The 21,281-nt window shown below is 40.1% G+C and overlaps 1 protein-coding gene across 1 annotated transcript in view; it reads right to left on the minus strand.

Moving 5' to 3' along the window:
- The window catches only part of LOC136577911 (uncharacterized), a 235,001-nt gene that overhangs the window by 97,110 nt on the left and 116,610 nt on the right, over positions 1-21,281 (minus strand). Inside the window, exons 38-44 of the mRNA XM_066577827.1 lie at positions 18,080-18,214; positions 17,471-17,620; positions 15,095-15,211; positions 13,719-13,892; positions 12,182-12,389; positions 4,636-4,796; positions 2,956-3,068 (exon numbers count right to left, since the gene is read on the minus strand). Coding sequence (XP_066433924.1) covers positions 2,956-3,068; positions 4,636-4,796; positions 12,182-12,389; positions 13,719-13,892; positions 15,095-15,211; positions 17,471-17,620; positions 18,080-18,214 — 1,058 coding nt within the window. The remainder of the gene's footprint in view (positions 1-2,955; positions 3,069-4,635; positions 4,797-12,181; positions 12,390-13,718; positions 13,893-15,094; positions 15,212-17,470; positions 17,621-18,079; positions 18,215-21,281) is intronic.

Consider the following 21,281-nt stretch of genomic DNA (forward strand, 5'->3'; position numbering starts at 1 on the left):
GGCATGGTCGTGTGTGACAACGGCCGTAACCTGGTGGCAGCTCGGCAGCTCGGCAGCCTCACGCACGTGCCATGCCTGGCCCACGTCTTTAATTTGGTGGTTCAGCGCTTTCTGAAAAGCTACCCACGCTTGTCAGACCTGCGCGGAAAGGTGCGCCGGCTCTGCGCACATTTCCGCAAGTCCCACACGGACGCTGCCACCCTGCGCACCCTGCAACATCGGTTTAATCTGCCAGTGCACCGACTGCTGTGCGACGTGCCCACACAGTGGAACTCTACGCTCCACATGTTGGCCAGGCTCTATGAGCAGCGTAGAGCTATAGTGGAATACATCTGCCAGGTCCTTGGAAACTTTGAGGAGTCTACCCAGATGGTGAGCGGGGATGCTGCAATCATTAGTGTCACCATTCTTCTGCTATGCCTCTTGAGAAGTTCCCTGCAAAGCATAAAGGCAGACGCTTTGCGCTCGGAAACAGAGCCGGGGGAAGACAGTATGTCGCTGGATAGTCAGAGCACCCTCCTGTCTATATCTCAGCGCGTTCAGGAGGAGGAGGAGGAGCATGAGGATGAGGAGGAGGGGGAAGAGACAGCTTGGCCCACTGCTGAGGGTACCCATGCTGCTTGCCTGTCATCCTTTCAGCGTGTATGGCCTGAGGAGGAGGAGGAGGAGGATCCTGAAAGTGATCTTCCTAGTGAGGACAGCCATGTGTTGCGTACAGGTACCCTGGCACACATGGCTGACTTCATGTTAGGATGCCTTTCTCGGGACCCTCGCGTTACACGCATTCTGGCCACTACGGATTACTGGGTGTACACACTGCTTGACCCACGGTATAAGGAGAACCTTTCCACTCTCATACCCGAAGAGGAAAGGGGTTCGAGAGTGATGCTATACCACAGGACCCTGGCGGACAAGCTGATGGTAAAATTCCCATCCGACAGCGCTAGTGGCCGAAGGCGCAGTTCCGAGGGCCAGGTAGCAGGGGAGGCGCAGAGATCAGGCAGCATGTACAGCACAGGCAGGGGAACACTCTCTAAGGCCTTTGCCAGCTTTATGGCTCCCCACCAAGACTGTGTCACCGCTCCCCAGTCAACGCTGAGTCGGCGGGAGCACTGTAAAAGGATGGTGAGGGAGTACGTAGCCGATCGCACGACCGTCCTCCGTGACGCCTCTGCCCCCTACAAGTACTGGGTGTCGAAGCTGGACACGTGGCCTGAACTCGCGCTGTATGCCCTGGAGGTGCTTGCTTGTCCTGCAGCTAGCGTCTTGTCAGAGAGGGTGTTTAGTGCGGCTGGGGGAATCATCACAGATAAGCGTACCCGCCTGTCAACCGACAGTGCCGACAGGTTTACACTCATCAAGATGAACAAAGCCTGGATTTCACCAGACTTCTCTTCTCCACCAGCGGACAGCAGCGATACCTAAACAATACGAACCCTCGAGCATCGCGATAATTTCGTCCCGAGTAACGAGCACCCAAGCATTTTGGTGCTCGCTCATCTCTAGTTGCAAACAATGTTCTTCTGTTTGGATGCCAGACAGATGCACATGATGCGGATTTTCTCTGTAACTGTGTCTGTCTCAGGCAAAAAAAAGAAAATATACGTGGAGCTATAGTATTCTACTTCCAAAGAGTTTCACGATGTCCACCAATGGCTACTACCAGTCATGTAGAGAGAGAATCATAAACGCTGCCCAGAAATGCACATGGGAATAATATTGTACAGAAGTGATCAAAAGTCCTAAAGCAATTCTGCATTAGACATGTAGGGGTCTAGCAGAGAGACAAATAATTATGTAGACCTGTTTCCATCTACATAGTTACATAAGTTATACGCAAATCCAGAAAGCGGTCTCGAAACTCTTGGATCTCAAAAACTATACCTGACCCCTGGCTTACTGCCTTTACAACTCCTAACACTATGCCAATCTGACAATCATCAGACCACGCTTTTCCAGTGCAATTGGAAGATCAATGGGTATTACTATTACCAGAATCTTCTGGCAAACGTCCTGTCTCAATCCATTCCATGCTTTGATTTCAGGGATCTTATGTATATCTAGTATAAATTATGGGTTGAATTTGATGGACTTGTGTTTTTATTTTTTTTAAACTATGTAAGCTGTTTGAGCTGCAAAACATACACTCTAGTTGTATAATTTAATGTATGCTCAATCTCTAGCGCTATCCTTGGCCCAAAGATACAATATGATATGACCCATAGTTATCAAAATAATTTTACTGGAATGGAGAGCCTATTTTCAGATGTTATTTTAGTGCAAACCCTTTCTAGTAAACACTAAAATAGTAAAATATAAGTTTTTGTATTTTGATAGCCTAAGAAACAAAAAAAATAGTCATTAGTCATTAAAACCTTTTGTAGCAAAAATACATTTGGAGCAAAACCCCCTCCAGCTTTGACAGGAAAGATGATGTCAATAAGAGGTAAAAAAGAAAAAGTCTGGTAAATAAGTACTGGAGGTCATTTCTGGAAGCATTTACAAGCAGAGGACAAAAATGACTCTGTATAAGAAAATATCCTTATAATTTGGAGCAGTAGAGGCTATATAAGGAGGATGAATCTATAAACAGTGTCTGAGGGAAGAGAACTAGTAACGAACCAAATGTGATGAAGGAGTTAATGATGAATCAGGTAGCTTGAATCAAAGATAATTGTTTTTAACTTATAAATCAGGAAGTTATACAACACAGATTGAGGTGAACAAGGCATTGCGCCGAAACGCGTTCTTGTTTGTATCATGTACCTGATTGTACGAGCATAACGAAGGAATAAAGCAAAGAAAAATCATCTGATGTGTCCGTATTCCCATGTATCCGCTATCATATAAACAGTGTCGTCTTATTTCAACCAGTCTGCACCATCAGTGAACCAGCAATGACTGGAGCAGTGCGACTCGGATTCCTGCTAACCAGAATGGAATGAGAATACTGACCTCTGCTGCTTGGATCTGACATTAGCAGTGAAGGAAATGTTGTTGCCCTTATCGCAGTTAACCACCAAAGCTCCACCAATATCTGCATTTGTTAAACCTGCTTGCAGCAGCACCTGATTAAAGAGAACAAATTCTCTTAGTTTAGTATCCAGGATGTGATAGTGTATAAAGTACAAGCAACCTGTGGCAAAAAGCTGTGTATGTAACATTATAAGCCATACTGTGTGTGAAACCATTATAAGGTCTGATTCACACTAGCATTTAATCCTCATTTTAGCTTTTTGCTTCCTTGCTTTATTTATGGAGCAGAGAGGTGAAAATTAAATGGATCTGTTTTTTACCACCATTGATTTCAAGGGGGGGGAGGTGTTAAAAATGGAAAGCAAAACAGAAAGTTTTCAGTTTTTTACATAGAAAGTAGTGCAGCCTGCAGCGCTATTTGTTCCACTTAAAAAATGGAACCTATCAGAACAGAAGCAAATGGAAAGCTCCATTTAACTTTGTCTTAAGGCCATCACTCTGCTCCAAAAACGGAACAGAGAGACGAAAAGGGAGATGCAAGTGTGATTCTCTTGGCTTTAGCAACCCAATAAAAAAATAATTGTTTTTTTTAAAGAATCATAATACATTATGGTATAGCAAACTCAACTCTACTGTACAAGGAAGAGTTTGTGTTCCCTACCACAAACCAGATTGTCCATTAGTACCAAAGTGAGTTTGATTTGATATAGCTAAAGTATTGATATAATCCTGTGTGCTGGACATATCCTTATACATATTCAAGAACAAGCCCCATCAGCTTCCATATGTACATCATAGAACAGGACCGCCGTTAGACCCCAGCCATGAGACAGACCGCAGGGCCATTGCAAACAGCATCTGCAGCTCTGGAAAAATCAATGTCACCATGCATTAATGCAATGACTTGTGCTGAGGAAATATGCTGCCACAAGAGCTGATATACAAGCTGAACACTAGGTGGCTTTATTTTAAGGTTGTCCAGATTATCCTAGAGATGAGCTGTCAATGTACTGTATATCCTGATAAAACCATGGGAGCATTAAAATGGAACACTGGATCCACCCTATGATGAAAAGAAACTGCATCAGATGGACCCCTTTGACTATGAGGGGATCGGTCAGGCTTCTGTGTTCAAGCATTTTCCTGGGCAAAATAGTGGAGAAAGCTGTGCAATTTTGACCTATATTTTGTGCTGGGTGTGCCAGGGGCTCCCAATGGAACCTCTGAAGCAGATACGTATATGGATTAAAATGTATAATGCTATTGATCAGTTTCATACCGAAATACTAAATGGAACGGTAATCATAGAATCCTAGAATGGTAGAGTTGGAAGGGACCTCCAGGGTCATCGGGTCCAACCTCCTGCTCAGTGCAGGATTCACTAAATCACCCCAGACAGATGTCTGTCCAGCCTTTGTTTGAATACTTCCATTGAAGGAGAACTCACCACCTCCCATGGTAACCTGTTCCACTCATTGATCACTCTCACTGCCAGAGTTTTTCTAATATCTAATTTGTGTCTCCTCCCTTTCAGTTTCATCCCATTGCTTCTAGTCTTTCCTTGTGCACATGAGAATAGGGCTGATCCCTCTGCACTGTGACAGCCCTTAAGATATTTGTAGACAGCTATTAAGTTTCATTCAGCAATCAATGAATTACCTGCATTGAGTTTGGTATTGACCAGGCAACCAGCACCGGCATTGAGTGCTTTGCTCCAGCAGCAATGCCAAAATTATGGCTCAGATCCATGAAGGATTTTACATCAATCCTTAGCCTTTTCTTATCAGATTCCAAATCCAGGGTGCCATTTACTTTATTTCCTACCAAAGGTATCATAAGAACATAATCAGTGACATAAAAATATTCTGAAATCTGTCTCCGTACTATGCATAGCCTTTTCAGTATTGCTAACGCTTACAGTAGTGTTAAAAAATTGCAGCCCAACATCATTAACCTGATAGATCACTGTTTTTGGTAGAAGTGATATCTCTACATAGCAAGTAATTTACTTGTAAGTGGAGTAGAGTAATAGAAAAGAACCGAGCCAACAATTAGGACGTGCCGCTCATTCTGAGGAATTCAATTAAGAACTGAGGGGAGTTTTCAAAATAATATCAGTGAGTAATTAAATTGGTGAAGTCACTAATTCTGTGGAATAACAGGTGTTAATTTTGGTCCTTATTTATGTAGGAGGGGGGCAAATGTTGCACATGTTGGTTATGTTGCATTTCCTTCCGAAATACTGGTGAAAATGAGTCATTCCAGACATTGTTCTGATGAAGGACATACTTTGATTAAAAGTTGATTGGAGAAGAAATAACTTATAGAGAAGTTCCGCAAATTATAGGCTGCTCAGCTAAAGTGATCTCAAATGCTTTGAGATAGCGACCCAAAAATGAAAGATGTGGAAGGAAACGAGGAAGCACTGTTCGAATGTATCGAAGAATAGCCAGAATGGCAAAAACCCAATCAATGATCACCTCCAGAAACATTAGAAAAGATGTGAACTTACCAGTGAGTACTGCTACAATCAAAAGACGATTAAGTGAAGCCAAGATACCAGCAAGAACTCCCTGCAAAGTCCCTTTGTTGAAAAAAAGTCATGTCCTGAATGGGTTAAAATTCGCAAAGGAACACATTGACTGTCCCAAAGAGAAATGTGGACATTTTGTGGACTGATGAAAGCATAATTGTTCCTTTTGGGTTTGTTAGCCACAGACAGTATGTTAGATGACCCCTGAGCATTGAACTGAAGCCACAGTACACTGTGAAGATAGTAAAGCATAGTGGTGCAAAAACCATTATATAGTGATGTTTCTCATACTATGGCCTATTTATCGCATATGAGGGATCATGGATCAGTTTGAATATATTGAAATACTTGAGGAGATCAAGTTGCCCTATGCCGAAGAAGAAATGTGCTTGAAAGGGATGCTTCAATAATAACCCAAAACATACCAATAAGTGAATAACATCTTGGTTACAAACACGGTTGAAGTAATGGAGTGGCCGGCCCAATCCCCTGACCTCAATCCCATAGGGAACTTGTGACATTTAAAAATGGGGTTTATGAGGCAAAACCAAAAAATACAGAAGAATTGAGGAAAGTAGTCCAATCTTCCTGGACTGAAACACTTGTTCAGAGGTGCCAGAAGTTGGTGGACTCCATGCAACACAGATGTCAAGCAGCTCTCAGAAACAACAGTGAGGCCACTAAATAGTTCAGTAATTCGAAGTAAAGTGAAATCTTCGATAGTTTTTCAGTTTATACATTACATTTTTGAATTTTTGCTATTTCTTTGAACAGCCAAAAATTCCATTTCCTTTACTTTCTATAGAGGATTAACACAAACTGCATAAACTGTGTTTTGATTTGGAAATGAATCTACAGTATTTCCAGTGCATTTGCATTTATGGAAGTAAAAGTTGTTATAATTATAATGATTTTGGTTTTCCAAACTCACTGCTATTTTTTTGAACACTACTATAAGTTTTATCACAGAGGTGACTTAGAATTAAAAAAATAATTTTATTGGGGAATTTATTAAAATAAAACACAAAAGGGCACAACTAATGAAAAAAACATTAAAGACGTAGTGTGGTGAATATCAGGACACACAAAACACAACTACTGGGGATAGGTGTCGGACAACGTAAGTATTGGTATGTGTTTTTTTGGACTTGGAGATCCAAAAACGTTGTGGCCTGACACGTAAGCCCAAAGGGTTGTAACCACTAAATATCTTATCCCAGTTAGTTATAGTGGAAAAATGGGTATAAGAGTATTGTGGATCGACCCACAAAAAGAAAGTCTATATTTCCAGCTAGTAGTTAGTCTCTTTTCAATTTCTGGTGTTGGATGTCCCAAACACCATCAGTGAGTCTAACAAGTACAGCTGTATTAGAATTTCTTCACAGATAGAAAGATTGGTTTCAATACTTCGAGTATTCTAATATAGGACTCGAAATTGATCCCAATATTAGAGAGTTTATGGAGATTCGGCACTGATATTTCTGCTGAGTCTCGCTCCAATTCTTATTTTCACTCGTTTTTTTAGCTCTATTTTCACTCTTTTTTGCTCAACGCGTTTCACCACTCGATTATGTGGATCATCGGGAGCGTTAGGTGATTAAAGGTATTCATCATATGGAGAAAATTGTAGAGTCTCGATAGACTAGATAATGAAGAAACAAGTGTCCTAGCATACAGGGAACAACTGTTTCGGCAGAATCTTTTTAGAGATGAACATAGCCTCAGAGGGGTCTCTGTACTTAGGCCCTTTTGCCTTATCGGAGACCAAGACATACAGCTAAGGTGGCGTCCCGCTTAGGCGTTCAGATGTAACGCTGAACTGATGCCTTTTGCCATATGGGAGATCAAGGCATCCAGTTGGAACAGCGTCCCGTTTGGGTGTTTGGATATAACGCTGAGCCGATGTCTCAAAATTTTTTTTCCCCTTTTTTCCAGGCAAAGACTGCAGTGCAGAAAGGCCTCTTAGTTAGAGAGGTCAATCAACCCACTTAGCTGTATGTCTTGGTCTCCGATAAGGCAAAAGGGCCTAAGAACAGAGACCCCTTTGAGGCTATGTTCATCTCTAAAAAGATTCTGCCAAAACAGTTGTTCCCTGTATGCTAGGACACTTGTTTCTTCATTATCTAGTCTATCGAGACTCTACAATTTTCTCCATATGATGAATACCTTCAATCACCTAACGCTCCCGATGATCCACGTAATCGAGTGGTGAAACGCGTTGAGCAAAAAAGAGTGAAAATAGAGCTAAAAAAACGAGTGAAAATAAGAATTGGAGCGAGACTCAGCAGAAATATCAGTGCCGAATCTCCATAAACTCTCTAATATTGGGATCAATTTCGAGTCCTATATTAGAATACTCGAAGTATTGAAACCAATCTTTCTATCTGTGAAGAAATTCTAACACAGCTGTACTTGTTAGACTCACTGATGGTGTTTGGGACATCCAACACCAGAAATTGAAAAGAGACTAACTACTAGCTGGAAATATAGACTTTCCTTTTGTGGGTCGATCCACAATACTCTTATACCCATTTTTCCACTATCACTAACTGGGATTAGATATTTAGTGGTTACAACCCTTTGGGCTTACGTGTCAGGCTACAAGGTTTTTGGATCTCCAAGTCCAAAAAAACACATACCAATACTTACGTTGTCCGACACCTATCCCCAGTAGTTGTGTTTTGTGTGTCCTGATATTCACCACACTACGTCTTTAATGTTTTTTTCATTAGTTGTGCCCTTTTGTGTTTTATTTTAATAAATTCCCCAATAAAATTATTTTTTTAATTCTAAGTCACCTCTGTGATAGGGCTTAACATATAATTTTGGAGACTTTCTTTGACTGCCACCTCTGTGAAAAACTACTATAAGTTTTGCTTAACCCCTTAATGACACAACCTTTTTTTTCTATTTTTGGTTCTTCCTCCCAACTTTCAAAAAAATATAGCTGTTATTTATCCATCGAAGTAGCTATCTCGGGGCTTGTTCTTTCAGGCTGAGTTGTATTTTTCAGTGGTAATATGTAATGTACCTTAGAATATACTAAAGACAATTTCTAAGTGTAGTTAAATCGGAAAAAATGCAATTCTGCCATCTTTGGAGGGGGTCTTGTTTGTACGGCATACTCAATGCAGCAAAAATGAAATAATATTTTTATTGCATGGGTTAGTACAATTACAACGATACCAAATTTATAGAATTGTTTTTTACATGCTACTTTAAAAAATATATATCTTTTGAAACAAATAAAATTGGAGTCTGCTGCCATCTTCTGACAGCAATCACTTTTTTGTTTTTCCATCAATATAGTTGTGTGAGGGCTTGCTTTTTGTGGTAATTTCTACTTGTACCATTTTGGAGTTGATATAACTTTTTGATCGCTTTCTATTACATTTTTTCTTGGAGGCTGGGGTGACCAAAAAAGCACAATTCTGGCATGCTGTATTTTTTTCTGATGATGTTCACTGTGTTGGATAAATAATACACTACTTTAATAGTTCAGATTTTTATGGATACAGCAGTTATATTAAATATGTTTCCGGGATCTTTTTCTTTAGATTTTTTAAATTATATTTGTGGGAATTTTTTTTTTTTATTACCTTTTATTTTTTCTAATAATTAACACAACTTTTTTTTACTCGTTTTTACATTTTTTTTAGTCCCCACAGGTGACTTGAACTTGCTATTGTTCTATGGCTCATACAGTATAATGCAACACCATAGTATTGCATTATACAGTGTTTTGACAGGCAGTTCTGATAGGCAATCAGTCATGGCAGCACTTGGGCCTTAAAAACACCTCAAGCTGTCATGGAAACCAAATGGCAGTTCACAATTTAATTGCAGGACAGGGTGGTTGGGGCCCCCCGAACATCGATTGAGGCATTTACATTCTGCTGTCAGAATTAACATCAGCATTTAAAGGTTTAATAGCCACGGTCAGCATTCACATAATTGTACGCCCTGGGGTGTGAAGGGATTAAGGTGGCCATAAAATCAGGCAGAAGCAGGTTCATAGTTGAACAACCATTGAATAATTAATCGTCTGTGAACCATAGTTTTGCAGACGTAGCCACACACATTTGAATCCATATTGGCCATTATGCTCATTCAGACTAGCCCTAAATGTGCAATGACACTGGGCAATGGACAAATCTTTCTGGGAGTTTTCATGTAAAGATGATCGTTCATCCAATTTCAAACCTGACCGGCTTCTTTCCAGCTGTTGCCAGTCATTGGTCAGCTGAAACAATTGTTCATTGTTCCATTTTACCTGATGAATGATTGTTTTGGTTGAAATCATCTGTTTTCATCAACTTTTAGCTTATCCCTCTTAAAACGTAACCTTTATTTCAAATAAAAAACTAAAAAGGATTTTACGGTAAATCCTGAAAAAAGACACAGACATACAAAAATATCTAGAACCTTGTCTCAGGACTAGCTTGATGTGTGTGAGCAAGATGAAGTATTCATGGGAATAAGGTTTGCGAAAACACCGTATTGGGTATGTCGACCCTATTTTCCAGCAACCATCAAATGTTTGAAAAATGGCTGTGACCACTTCAGGGGCCAGTGTTCTTTAAAAAGATGGTGTTCCTAACTTATATAGATTTTCTATTAGTAGGCGGAAAAAATAGTAAGTGCTCCAAAACCCTGGTGCACTAATCACTACGTTACGTACAAGATCAGAAATCTTCATGGTAGGTGGGTCTGCCACTTTTGACAGATGTCGCATTCCTACCCTACACTTGGCCCCGCCCCCAGTGTATTTAGATGGGCGCGCACACATGAAATAGATGTATACATTCCTTCTTATCCTGCTGCCGCGCCATAGATCTAGCTACCCGCCCTACATCATGGTTATCATTGCAGTTTCCCTAACATTACTAGTCATGGTATAGACTGATTGTTTGACTACAGCAAGATCTCCATATCTAACGCCGTATGGACGCCCGCTATTCACTGGCATCCTTATACCATCCCGCCATACATGAGTCATGTGACCAAGTCTGGTCACATGACCGCCAAGGGTCCTTCATTCCCTTCTCGGCAGGGCTAATAGACAGCGCTCCAACGTTGCAGGGGTGACGTCATCACGTCGGTCACATGACCGCCGTTGGTCATGCGACTACACCCACGGCATGATCCAAGCGCCGAGCGTCTCATAGAAGATCTTTTGGAAGGATGCTGCATCCACTAGATGTACGTTGTATATTCATTCCCTGTTTCCATTAACATATCTACCAACATGTCTTTTTTTTTTTTTCCTGGATTGCTGGTGTTAACACTTGCTCCGACGTGGTCCCGCCTCTGGTGGGCGAAGCTAACAAACCTACCTTCCTTCTATTGGCTAGGAGGGCACATACCCCCATCAGGGGAGGTCTTACACTGCTATATAAACTCTAACTAGACACAGATCTGATTCATAGCCACCAGCCTACCACTGAGGCAGGTGCTGCTGCTTTTTATTATTTTGTTCCTGCATTTGCTGGGGGGAAACTGGGTTTATTGTTACCTTAACTTAGTGTTAGGATCGACTACCTCCTCCTCTATGCGACTGTCTCCACACTTTGGAGTTTATTCAGATCAGATACCGCATTTGACCATTGGCAATATTTCTATTGTTGGGTTCCTGATGAAGCTGCGACATTTGTAGCAGAAACGAGTTGAACCTATTAACCTATTTGCACCAATTTATTTGGTCCTATCTTCTGACCCTAGTGGCATTTTGTGACCCTGTGTCACCTACCACGGCAGCTCTACCTTTCATCTGCATGTGACATATGCATATTGGTCTGAGACATCAGTCCTCAGTTATGGTGGCATGCCTATGGTCCGTGACACAATAAAGACAGCATTTCTCATAGAGTGATTAGTGCACCAAGGTTTTTGGAGCACTTACTATTTTTTCCGCCTACTGATAGAAAATCTATATAAGTTAGGAACACCATCTTTTTAAAGAACACTGACCACTGAAGTGGTCACAGCCATTTTTCGAACATTTGATGGGTGCTGGGAAATAGGGTCGACATACCCAATACGGTGTTTTCGCAAACCTTATTCCCATGAATACATGTTCGTCTTGCTCACACACATCAAGCTAGTCCTGAGACAAGGTTCTAGATATTTTTGTATGTCTGTGTCTTTTTTCAGGATTTACCGTAAAATCCTTTTTAGTTTTTTTATTTGAAATAAAGGGTACATTTTAAGAGGGATAAGCTAAACCCTTCCTGTGACAAATAAGATTGACCTCTAGGTGTTTATCCTGCTACTGTGAACACCCCCCCCCCCACCCCCATTTTCATCAACTTTAATCTAATGGGTATAGGGATCTTTGCAGAGCTGATATCTCAAATCTCATTTAAGTATCAGTGTATTCTATAAAGGTTCCAATTAATAGAAAGGGGTTTCTTTTTATAAAAGTCAAACCTGTATGCAATTTTCAAATATAACTTAATAACTATGTTTAATTCCTCAGTCCTTTTAAGATCTCTATTTGATGTCATTGAATTCAAAATGTATTACTTCAGTTCAGTCTTCTTAAATAAAGTGGTTCTTTAAAAAGTTCAGGAGCTCCCAAACAATGTGTTACCTACTGTAGATTTCCATCCAACCCTTCTATAAACCCATCTCACAACTGCTTTTCTGTTTCCCTGTAAGCAGAGTCCTTACCTTCCTTTGCCAATATTCCTATCCCATGGATCACTTTGGGATATCCATATTTGAGAAGAGAGTCGATGTTGTGGGCACTCCTCAGGAGGACCTTATTGTTCTTTGCTGCGGATAGAGAAGACACAGAGCACATAAAGGCATTCTGTGTTGTTGTCGCCTCCACAGACACTTCCTGCTTGCCATCCATTGCTTGAATATCCAGTGAACTCTAAAGAAAAACATTATTTTATTGCTTTCACGATGGCCTCATAACTAAATAAATGTCCGAATGCTTGAAGCATTCCTTGTATTTCTACATATAACCAACCATTGTATTTTCCTTACATGTTTCCAGGGCAAATGAAGTAAAGCTGCCCCACAGTCAGGAATGGGCCCACCACTTAATTGATCATAAACTGAACTTCACTAATGGAAGAAACAGCACAGCTTTGTGCTTAACAGGAATCCATGGATGATTATTAATGTCTAGTGATGAGCAAACTTTTGAAAATTTTGTTCCGGCTGTTTCACAGAAGTCTTGCAAAAAGTTTGCTTTGGTCCGAATTAGCTCGAACCAAACCAGACATTCACCAAAACACCTAAAACTGGTGTATAACATTGTCTAAGAGCCATAAAAGACCTGTGTTATACAGGGCTGTTATGACCCTTAGACAGTGTTATACACTAGTGTTCAGGACTAGTGTTGAGAGAATCGGACCAGTAGAATCCTATTTCAGTAGAACTTTGCTAAAAGTTTGGTTCAGATTTGTATGAACCGTACTTTTAGCAAGGTTTGACTTGAAACAGAGTTCTACTAGTCTGGTTCGCTTAATACTAGTAATGTCATATATCACATCTTCTGCACAAAGGAGAAGGCTCATGAAGTGCCACATTTTTGTCATCCACAAAAATGAATGATGCTTCTGCAACTAATTGGGAATGGACAGCCTCTGGATACCATAGCAGCTGCTACTACTCTAAAAGTATGGATAGCTGTTGGTATAGTTACCCAATACAGTATGAAATTCACCCATAGCAGATTCAGTATAACTTGCAATTTATTCACTGAAACATCTGCTTATTCGGAGCTTAGAAGTCCAGGAGGCAGTCCTGATCAGTTGACAGCCTTCCTCATATTAGTGTGGGACTATACAAAGACATCTGTCAATCACAGATAAGACCACCCACTGGACTCCTAAGCCCTAGATTGTACTAACGATCATTTTTCCTCATAGCAGCCATTTTCGTCCAGTGTAAATTAAAGCAAATGAACACATATCGACTTTTTGGCTGACTGATGTATGGGTCAAGAATAAGTCCATGTGAAAGGAATTTTAGGAACAGATTTATGTAAGTGTCTAGGAGTCAAACTGTCTTCATTGCCCATAGCAACCAATTGTAGCTCAGCCTTCATGTTTTATAGATCTTGGGGAAGCTCTTTTATAGTGCTTGTGATGATCTTGCCCCGAAGTGTGACAAATATACAAAGTTAGAAGACCTTAGTACAGATACACCACTGTATACAAATATGTAGGTGTTAAACCTCTCTATACCTCACCTGTATTGAAGAAGAAACTCCATTGCGCAGTAGCCAGGGCCAGTTGTGCTGGACGCTTGCAGTCAAGTTACAACTTGTCTCATTGCTCCTTATTCGCACTGTGGTATTTATGAAAAGGGGTCCATAGTAAGTGGCCAGGCTCATATTTCTACTTTCCTGAAGTTCTATATCAGCCTAAGAATAAAATGAAGATCTACAATGATTAAGTATGCAATGTACTGAGCATTTCTCTCTTACCATTAAGGGTCATTAAAATAATAAACCATGTTGGATACAATAGATAATAGGGATACATTATGGGAGTTTTCAAGGGTTCATAAAGATAGCATATTTCTGAGAAATGCAGCTAGATGTCATTATCTGTAAATGAAGTGCGGCAAGTTTTAGGAAATTTAGGGAAAACCTAAATGCTGAGGGTTGGGTATATTGATGGCCTAAGTTTCCAGTATATGAGCGTGTAGTGTCAAGATCAAGAGATTACAGGAATATTTTGGAAAATCTCAAGCATTTACAGTCACAATGACAAGCACACATTACTTATATACTGACTAGGGAAAGGAGTGCAGACTAACAGTAAATGTATTGTTATTAGCAAAAAAATAATAATATGTCAGTGTCATGCTACATAATTAGTGACTCTCTTCTGCCCCCTACGGGAAATCCTGTTCTAATAGTGATAGATGCATATCAGTCCCCGAAATCCCAAGCAGCTGGAGGATGGAGAGTATAACACCTTAAAGGGCCACTCTGGGGATTTATTAAATTAATTCATTATGTAGTTTTCTCCCCAGTATATATAAGTTAAGTAGTGTTACCTTGCTTAGTTATTTCTTTCCATCTCAAATTCCTTGCCTCTTTTTGCTTGGATGGTCATGTGACCAGCTCAGATGTGTTTGGGGTTATGCATTCATTTTCTAATTAATTTCACAATCTGTGTGATGCTGTTACATTGATGTACCAGACAAACTGCCCAGAGGAGAACACAAGTACTGCTATCACAGTTACTGGTGATGATCACACAGCTCCTGTCACACAGTTATAATAGAGGAGATCACGAGTCATCCTGTTGACTGTATATTTATGCTCTGTAAAAAATGGTACAGTCTTAACTAATGTTGTGCTGATGCATTATGGGATAGATGTGAAACTGAAAGTAAAAAAATCTCAGCTTCAAGATGGTGCCTGATCAGACAGGGGGCTGCACTATATGGAAGTGGCTGGAATACACAGGGGAGACTCCAGAGTGTGACAGGCAATCAGGTGAGGGGGTAGGCATGGAAAAATGGCTTTTCGCTGGAATGGCCCTTTAAATATCTCAATACAGGCAGTCAGTGTGTTTTACAGTAGGCGTTGGTCTGTGCAATGATATTACTTACCCGAATTTCAACTTTATCTTCTAGCAGGAACTTTTTGAGTGTTTCCAGATTATGTGTTAGCTTGTAACTGAAAGTTACGTGTTCATCCTTCTGAAGAAAGTTCACTTCTTCACTAATCTGTATCCCAAAAAGAGTCAACATGAGTGACTAACCAAGTATATTATTGAGGTAATGTTACTACTCCTCAACTATTTCTCTTCTACACATATGTAGCACCATCAGTGACAGCAGTATAAAAAGTAAAGACCAACTGGGTACACACAGAGGAGAGATCACCCCAGAATAAAATCACAAAATGAAGCATAAAATCTTGATGCTTGTTAAAAGGGTTGTTCCCTAAAAAATATTGTTTAGAGCTAATTCCAGCCCACAATTATAAACATTTTTTTAAATTTAGATCTCCCCCCAGATATTTCAGGGCTAATGTTAGAATAGCGCCACGTGCTGTTTATAATCCTGTTTCCACCTCAGTAATTGTTCCACCTACTCAGTCTGGCTTCTCTCTCTGCTCCGCTGGGTATGTGGAGAGGTGAGCGGCTGCTTCTGAAGTTGCTGCATCTTCTCTGATATCAGAAGAGATGATGAACAAGTGATAAGAGAATGAGACAGTGTTAATGTAGAGAGCAAGACTGAGTAGTGTGATCACCCTGGAACATTTACTGGGGTGGACCAGACACAGAAAGTCTCTTCAATAGAGACATCAGGTGGCACTATTCTAATATTAGTTCTGGAATATCTGGGGATAGAAACAGCAGGTAGCACTATTCTAACATTAGTCCTGGAATATCTGTGGATATATACAGCAGGTGGTGGTGTTCTAACATTAGTGCTGAAATATATGGGGATAGAAACAGCAGGTGGTGGTGTTCTAACATTAGTGCTGGAATATCTGGGGATAGAAACAGCAGGTGGTGCTATTCTAGCATTAGTCCTGGAATATCTGGAGATAGAAACAGCAGGTGGCACTATTCTAACATTAGTCCTGGAATGTCTCAGAATAGAAACCGCAGGTGGTGCTATTCTAGCATTAGTCCTAAAATATTTGGGGATAGGAACAGCAGGTGGCACTATTCTAACATTACCCCTGAAATATCCCAGGATAGAAACAGGTGGCACTATTCTAACACTACCCCTGAAATATTCCAGGATAGAAACAGGTGGCACTATTCTAACACTACCCCTGAAATATTCCAGGATAGAAACAGGTGGCACTATTCTAACACTACCCCTGAAATATTCCAGGATAGAAACAGGTGGCACTATTCTAACACTACCCCTGTAATATTCCAGGATAGAAACAGGTGGCACTATTCTAACACTACCCCTGAAATATCCCAGGATAGAAACAGGTGGCACTATTCTAACACTACCCCTGAAATATCCCAGGATAGAAACAGGTGGCACTATTCTAACACTACCCCTGAAATATTCCAGGATAGAAACAGGTGGCACTATTCTAACATTAGTCCTGGAATATCCTAGGATAGAAACAGTGGGTTGCACTATTCTAACATTAGTCCTGGAATATCTGGGGATATATACAGCAGGTAGCACTATTCTAACATTAGTCCTAGAATATCTGTGGATATAAACAGCAGTTGGCATTGTTCTAACATTAGTTCTGGAATACATAGGGATAGAAACAGCAGATGGCGCTGTTCTAACATTAATCCTAGAATATATGGAGATAGAAACGGTAGGTGACGCTATTCTAGCATTAGTCCTGGAATATCTGGAGATAGAAACAGTAGGTGACGCTATTCTAGCATTAGTCCTGGAATATCTGGAGATAGAAATAGCAGGTGGCACTATTCTAACATTAGTCCTGGAATGTCCCAGGATAGAAACAGCAGGTATTGCTATTCTAGCATAAATCCTGGAATATCCCATGATATAAACATTAGATTACAATATTCTAACATTAATCCTGGAATATCTGGGAATAGAAACAGCATGTGGCGCTATTCTAACATTAGTCCTGGAATATCTGGGGATACAAACATTTTTAATAAGTCTAAATACAAAAATATTTATAATTAGCTGTATGTAACTAAAAACAATATTCTTCGTTCCTCAACTTCTTTAATGTTACCAAACATCTCACCAATCCTAACACAGGAAACCCCAGTATTTGTTTTGTGCCTTCTCATCTCTTGTAGGAAAAATATAGTGTAATTTCCTTCAAACTTTTTCATACTCTTTTGTTAAGTCCCCTCTTTCTATATGAGTTGTCCCTATGGTGCTTGCACCCATGGCTACATTATACACATGTTTATGTATAATCACCTTGTATTTACATGTATATATATAATCCTGTTGTATGATAAATATATTTAAGATCTGTATTGCGGATTCCAATTTTTGCTTTTTAAATACCTGTTTATTGTCCCAGCTAAGGTGAATTGACCTCCTGTATAGTTCACTGCTTCTTTCCGTTGTCACATCTACCATGGTCCTTGTGGGTATACCAAGAGTTATTGCAGGCTGGACATTATGGGTGAGAATTGCATCTAATTCTTGTTTTTTCTGTTGCATATACAAATATGAGGAGCCAAAAGAAAATGTATATTATCATTGCTGACACATTACATCATTTTACTTTCAAACATGTCATGAAACCTTCTTTGAAGATTATTAACACAATGCGTAGTGCTACTTTAGTGCTTCTTCTAGCATGTCTGTTATAGTAAATACTTGCATTCTCCATTAAATAAAAATTCTGAAACATCTTTGCAGAAACTTTTTATTGTGCTGTCCCTATGTTATTCCTCCTGGAAATGTATTGACAACAATTTCCCTTGTCAGTGTGGAGTGTCCCTACATGGTCCTTTCAATCAAGGCTGGCAGCATCAGACTGTATGGATATACATGCTACTGACAATCATAATATACTGTTGTCGATTTTTTCATGGTAGGAAGGAATCATGTCAAGGTCTTTAAGCTTCAATTTGTTATGGTAGATTCTGTAGTAATAATTTTGCATACCTCTGTTGCTTTCAGGATCAGTAATCCTTGCAGGGTGCTTTCATCAACCACCACTAACATTTGTGAGTCTAGATTTGCTTTCTTGTTGATTACAATGTATCCAGAACCTTCTATTTTTATGGGTGCCCCAAGGTCCTGCAGAAAGAGAGAAATGCTACTATGACATCTCCAAATAAAATGTGACGACATCTGCAGCACACACTTCCCATTTTATCTACATGTATAAAGTAGAGCTTATGTATAAAAGTAAATATCCTTTTCATGGCTCAAAATCTGCCAGATACCAAGTGCCGATCGACAAAATCTGCAATACTTTACTCCTTAGTTTACACAGGGAAAAGTGCTGCCAACAAAAAAATATTTTTCTGGCAGCACAAAAGATCCAATCAGCCAATAAACAAGTGTTAGCTAATTTGTCTGCTGATCCTCCAGTTTCGGGACAGAATTCTATCCTGGGACCAGAAAGTATATAATCTGCCCTTGTTCTTCTCTACTGTGTTTCCGATCCACCGGTTCTAGGTCCCATTTTTATCCTTCCAAAATGGCCGTAACAATGTACTATACTGGCTCTCTGATTGGTCAGAGCTCTCAATGTGATCAGCATTGGCCAATCAAAGAGCAGAACATGGTAAGCAGCGCTGCAGCCATCTTGGACAGCCGAAAACGGTGTCCACAACTGGCTAATCAGAGAGGTTGCAAAGAAGAACACCTGCAGGTAATATACCCCCCTCCTCTCCCAGGACATACTTTTGTGCTGAAGCTAGATGGTCGCTTTAAGGCCTGTTCATACGAAACAAAGATCGGGTAAACAAAGTTCGGACAAATGTTACTTTACGATCATCGGCCTATGTAAAAAAAAGTCTTACAGATATTTTCAAGGACTTAACTACTAAAGATCTATCCTCAGGATAGATCATCAATAGTTGATTGTCGGGGGTCCGCCACTTAAGACCCCCAGCAATCAGCTTTTATTGGGCCCGCTGTCAGTGTGGATGGAGCCAGGAGCTGACAGCTCTGTCCGCATTGCAGCAGCCGGGGTTGGTAATGCTGGCTCACATCCCATTAAATTCAACAGACTGTTAACGATAATCTATATGTCTCTGGCCAGTTTTAGTTCTATTTCCATTTGATAGATCGTTTTCACGATGTGTACGCTATGTTTATTCCAAGTGACCAGTCACCATTACTTGAAAATCCTTTAATCACTGAGATATTTATGCTGAACTATGTCAGCCCAAGAGGACCTACAAAAGACATTTTAATGACAATGTTTGCAGCATAAATCTACATGACCTCATTTGCACACAAGCCCTTCTAACAGCGTTATCATGATTTTGCGTCCTGACATTCCCCATAAATAAACCTTGTGGCATTTACTCATCACAAGCAGGGTCACTCAACATCTTTCAATCTGCAATAAATTATAATTATATGACAATTAATTTTCCAGTAATTCCAAGCAACCTGCACTCCTTAATTGCATCTTATGTATGAATTATGTATAAACGTATATCATTATGGATACTATTTCAGTACCTGAAATTAAAATTATCAATTAAGCTTGTACTTTTAAGTAGTAGTATTATTATATGATTTACGGAAATACAGCCGTGAGCGCTAGAAAACCACTTTTATGCAGTTTGCTCTATTCGATCATGTTGATCTAACAATGCGTCCAGCCCAAGATCCCCTCTAATCTCAGAAACCCTACTCTACATTTAGCATGGCACTTTATTCAAAAGCATCCTATAGCACCAGGTTACCAACCCTTCGTAAATTCCTAAAACAGTCTGTAAAAACTTGTTTCCAGCGTCCATAGAAAAAAATTTAATGTCCAAGATTTTTCAAAGTTGGAGGAGTTTGCGCAGATTATTGAGTGCTACTAATATGTTCATATCAGTATATTCTGTTGTGGACATGTATCACTTATAATCTTTATGATTTGTTACTGTTTTCCAATCTCTCTGTAAAAAATTTCGACTGTCCATGATTTTTGGACAAGTCATCTAGAAAAAAAAAAAAATAAATCAGGTTGGCAACCCTGTGTAGCACCCATGACATCACTAGATGCTAACTTATTTCAATGGGCACCCTGTCATTCTTTCATTTCCTATTAATGGCAATTGCAGAAGAATTATGACCTTACACACAGCAGTTATTACTGCTACAGAGTTTTAGTCCAAATGAGGACAGATCACCCACAGATATGACAGGTTTCAGCACAGCAAAGATTTAAAGAGGTTGGCTCAAAAACACAATCCCTTTTCAGATGTAAGCTGCTGTCGTCATCATCTACTTGCCGTGGGTCCAGCTTCTCACATCCCTAACAAACTGCATTGGAAATAGCCGTCAAGTGAATGGCTGTCCATGTATTCAAGTACAGTGCAAGTCGGCCAGAACAAAAAGCATCATTTGTTTGCAACTCCCCGTTCTGGACTGAGGAGGGGAGAGTTCCATGTTCTTTGTGTCAAATAAACAGACCCTTAAATGTACTTTTGTGAAACTTGTGAAACATGTGTCAGAGATACATGTCAAAGTTTTGATCAGTGGGCGTCCCACTACTGAAACCCATGCTGATTGCTAGGACAAGGGTACAGCATTTTCTAGAGCACTGTGCCCCTTCTGGTGTCTTTGCAGCTTTTTAGCTCCTTCCAGCAGCTAAAGCAGCTTCATAGGGGTCTTCAGCTGCTGGGAGGAGCTAAAAAGCTGCAAAGACACCAGAAGGGGCACAGTGCTCCCGTAAGTGCTGCAGCCCCTTTGTTCTAGTGATCAGCAGGGGTCTTAGTAGCCGGATCCCCACTGATCAAAACTTTTGATCTGTCTCTGGCATGTCAAAAGTTTCACTAAAGTGTAGTTACTCTTTAAGCAATATAAAAGGTAGAATGGTAAAAAAAATAAGTTAGTAAGAATCATTAACACAGGGAGTCCTCGTTAACTCTTAATGGAGAAGGATCAACTACAATATCTTTGAAAACTAACTATATTTTATTCATATATAATTTTGTAGGTATGTTTTTTAGGATTTTAGAGGTTCTGGTATTTTATGAGCGTAGTACAGTGCAGTCTGATGCGATATGTTTACCTTCATAAATACCAGAATCCCATCTCCCAAGACCCATAATATGTTATCGGGATCCATCAGGATTTGTTAGGATCCATCTGAAAATGCCTGTCAAAACTATAAAGATTCAGAGACAGACAT

Source organism: Eleutherodactylus coqui, chromosome 8 (genome assembly GCF_035609145.1).
Source record: "Eleutherodactylus coqui strain aEleCoq1 chromosome 8, aEleCoq1.hap1, whole genome shotgun sequence".
NCBI lineage: Eukaryota > Metazoa > Chordata > Amphibia > Anura > Eleutherodactylidae > Eleutherodactylus > Eleutherodactylus coqui.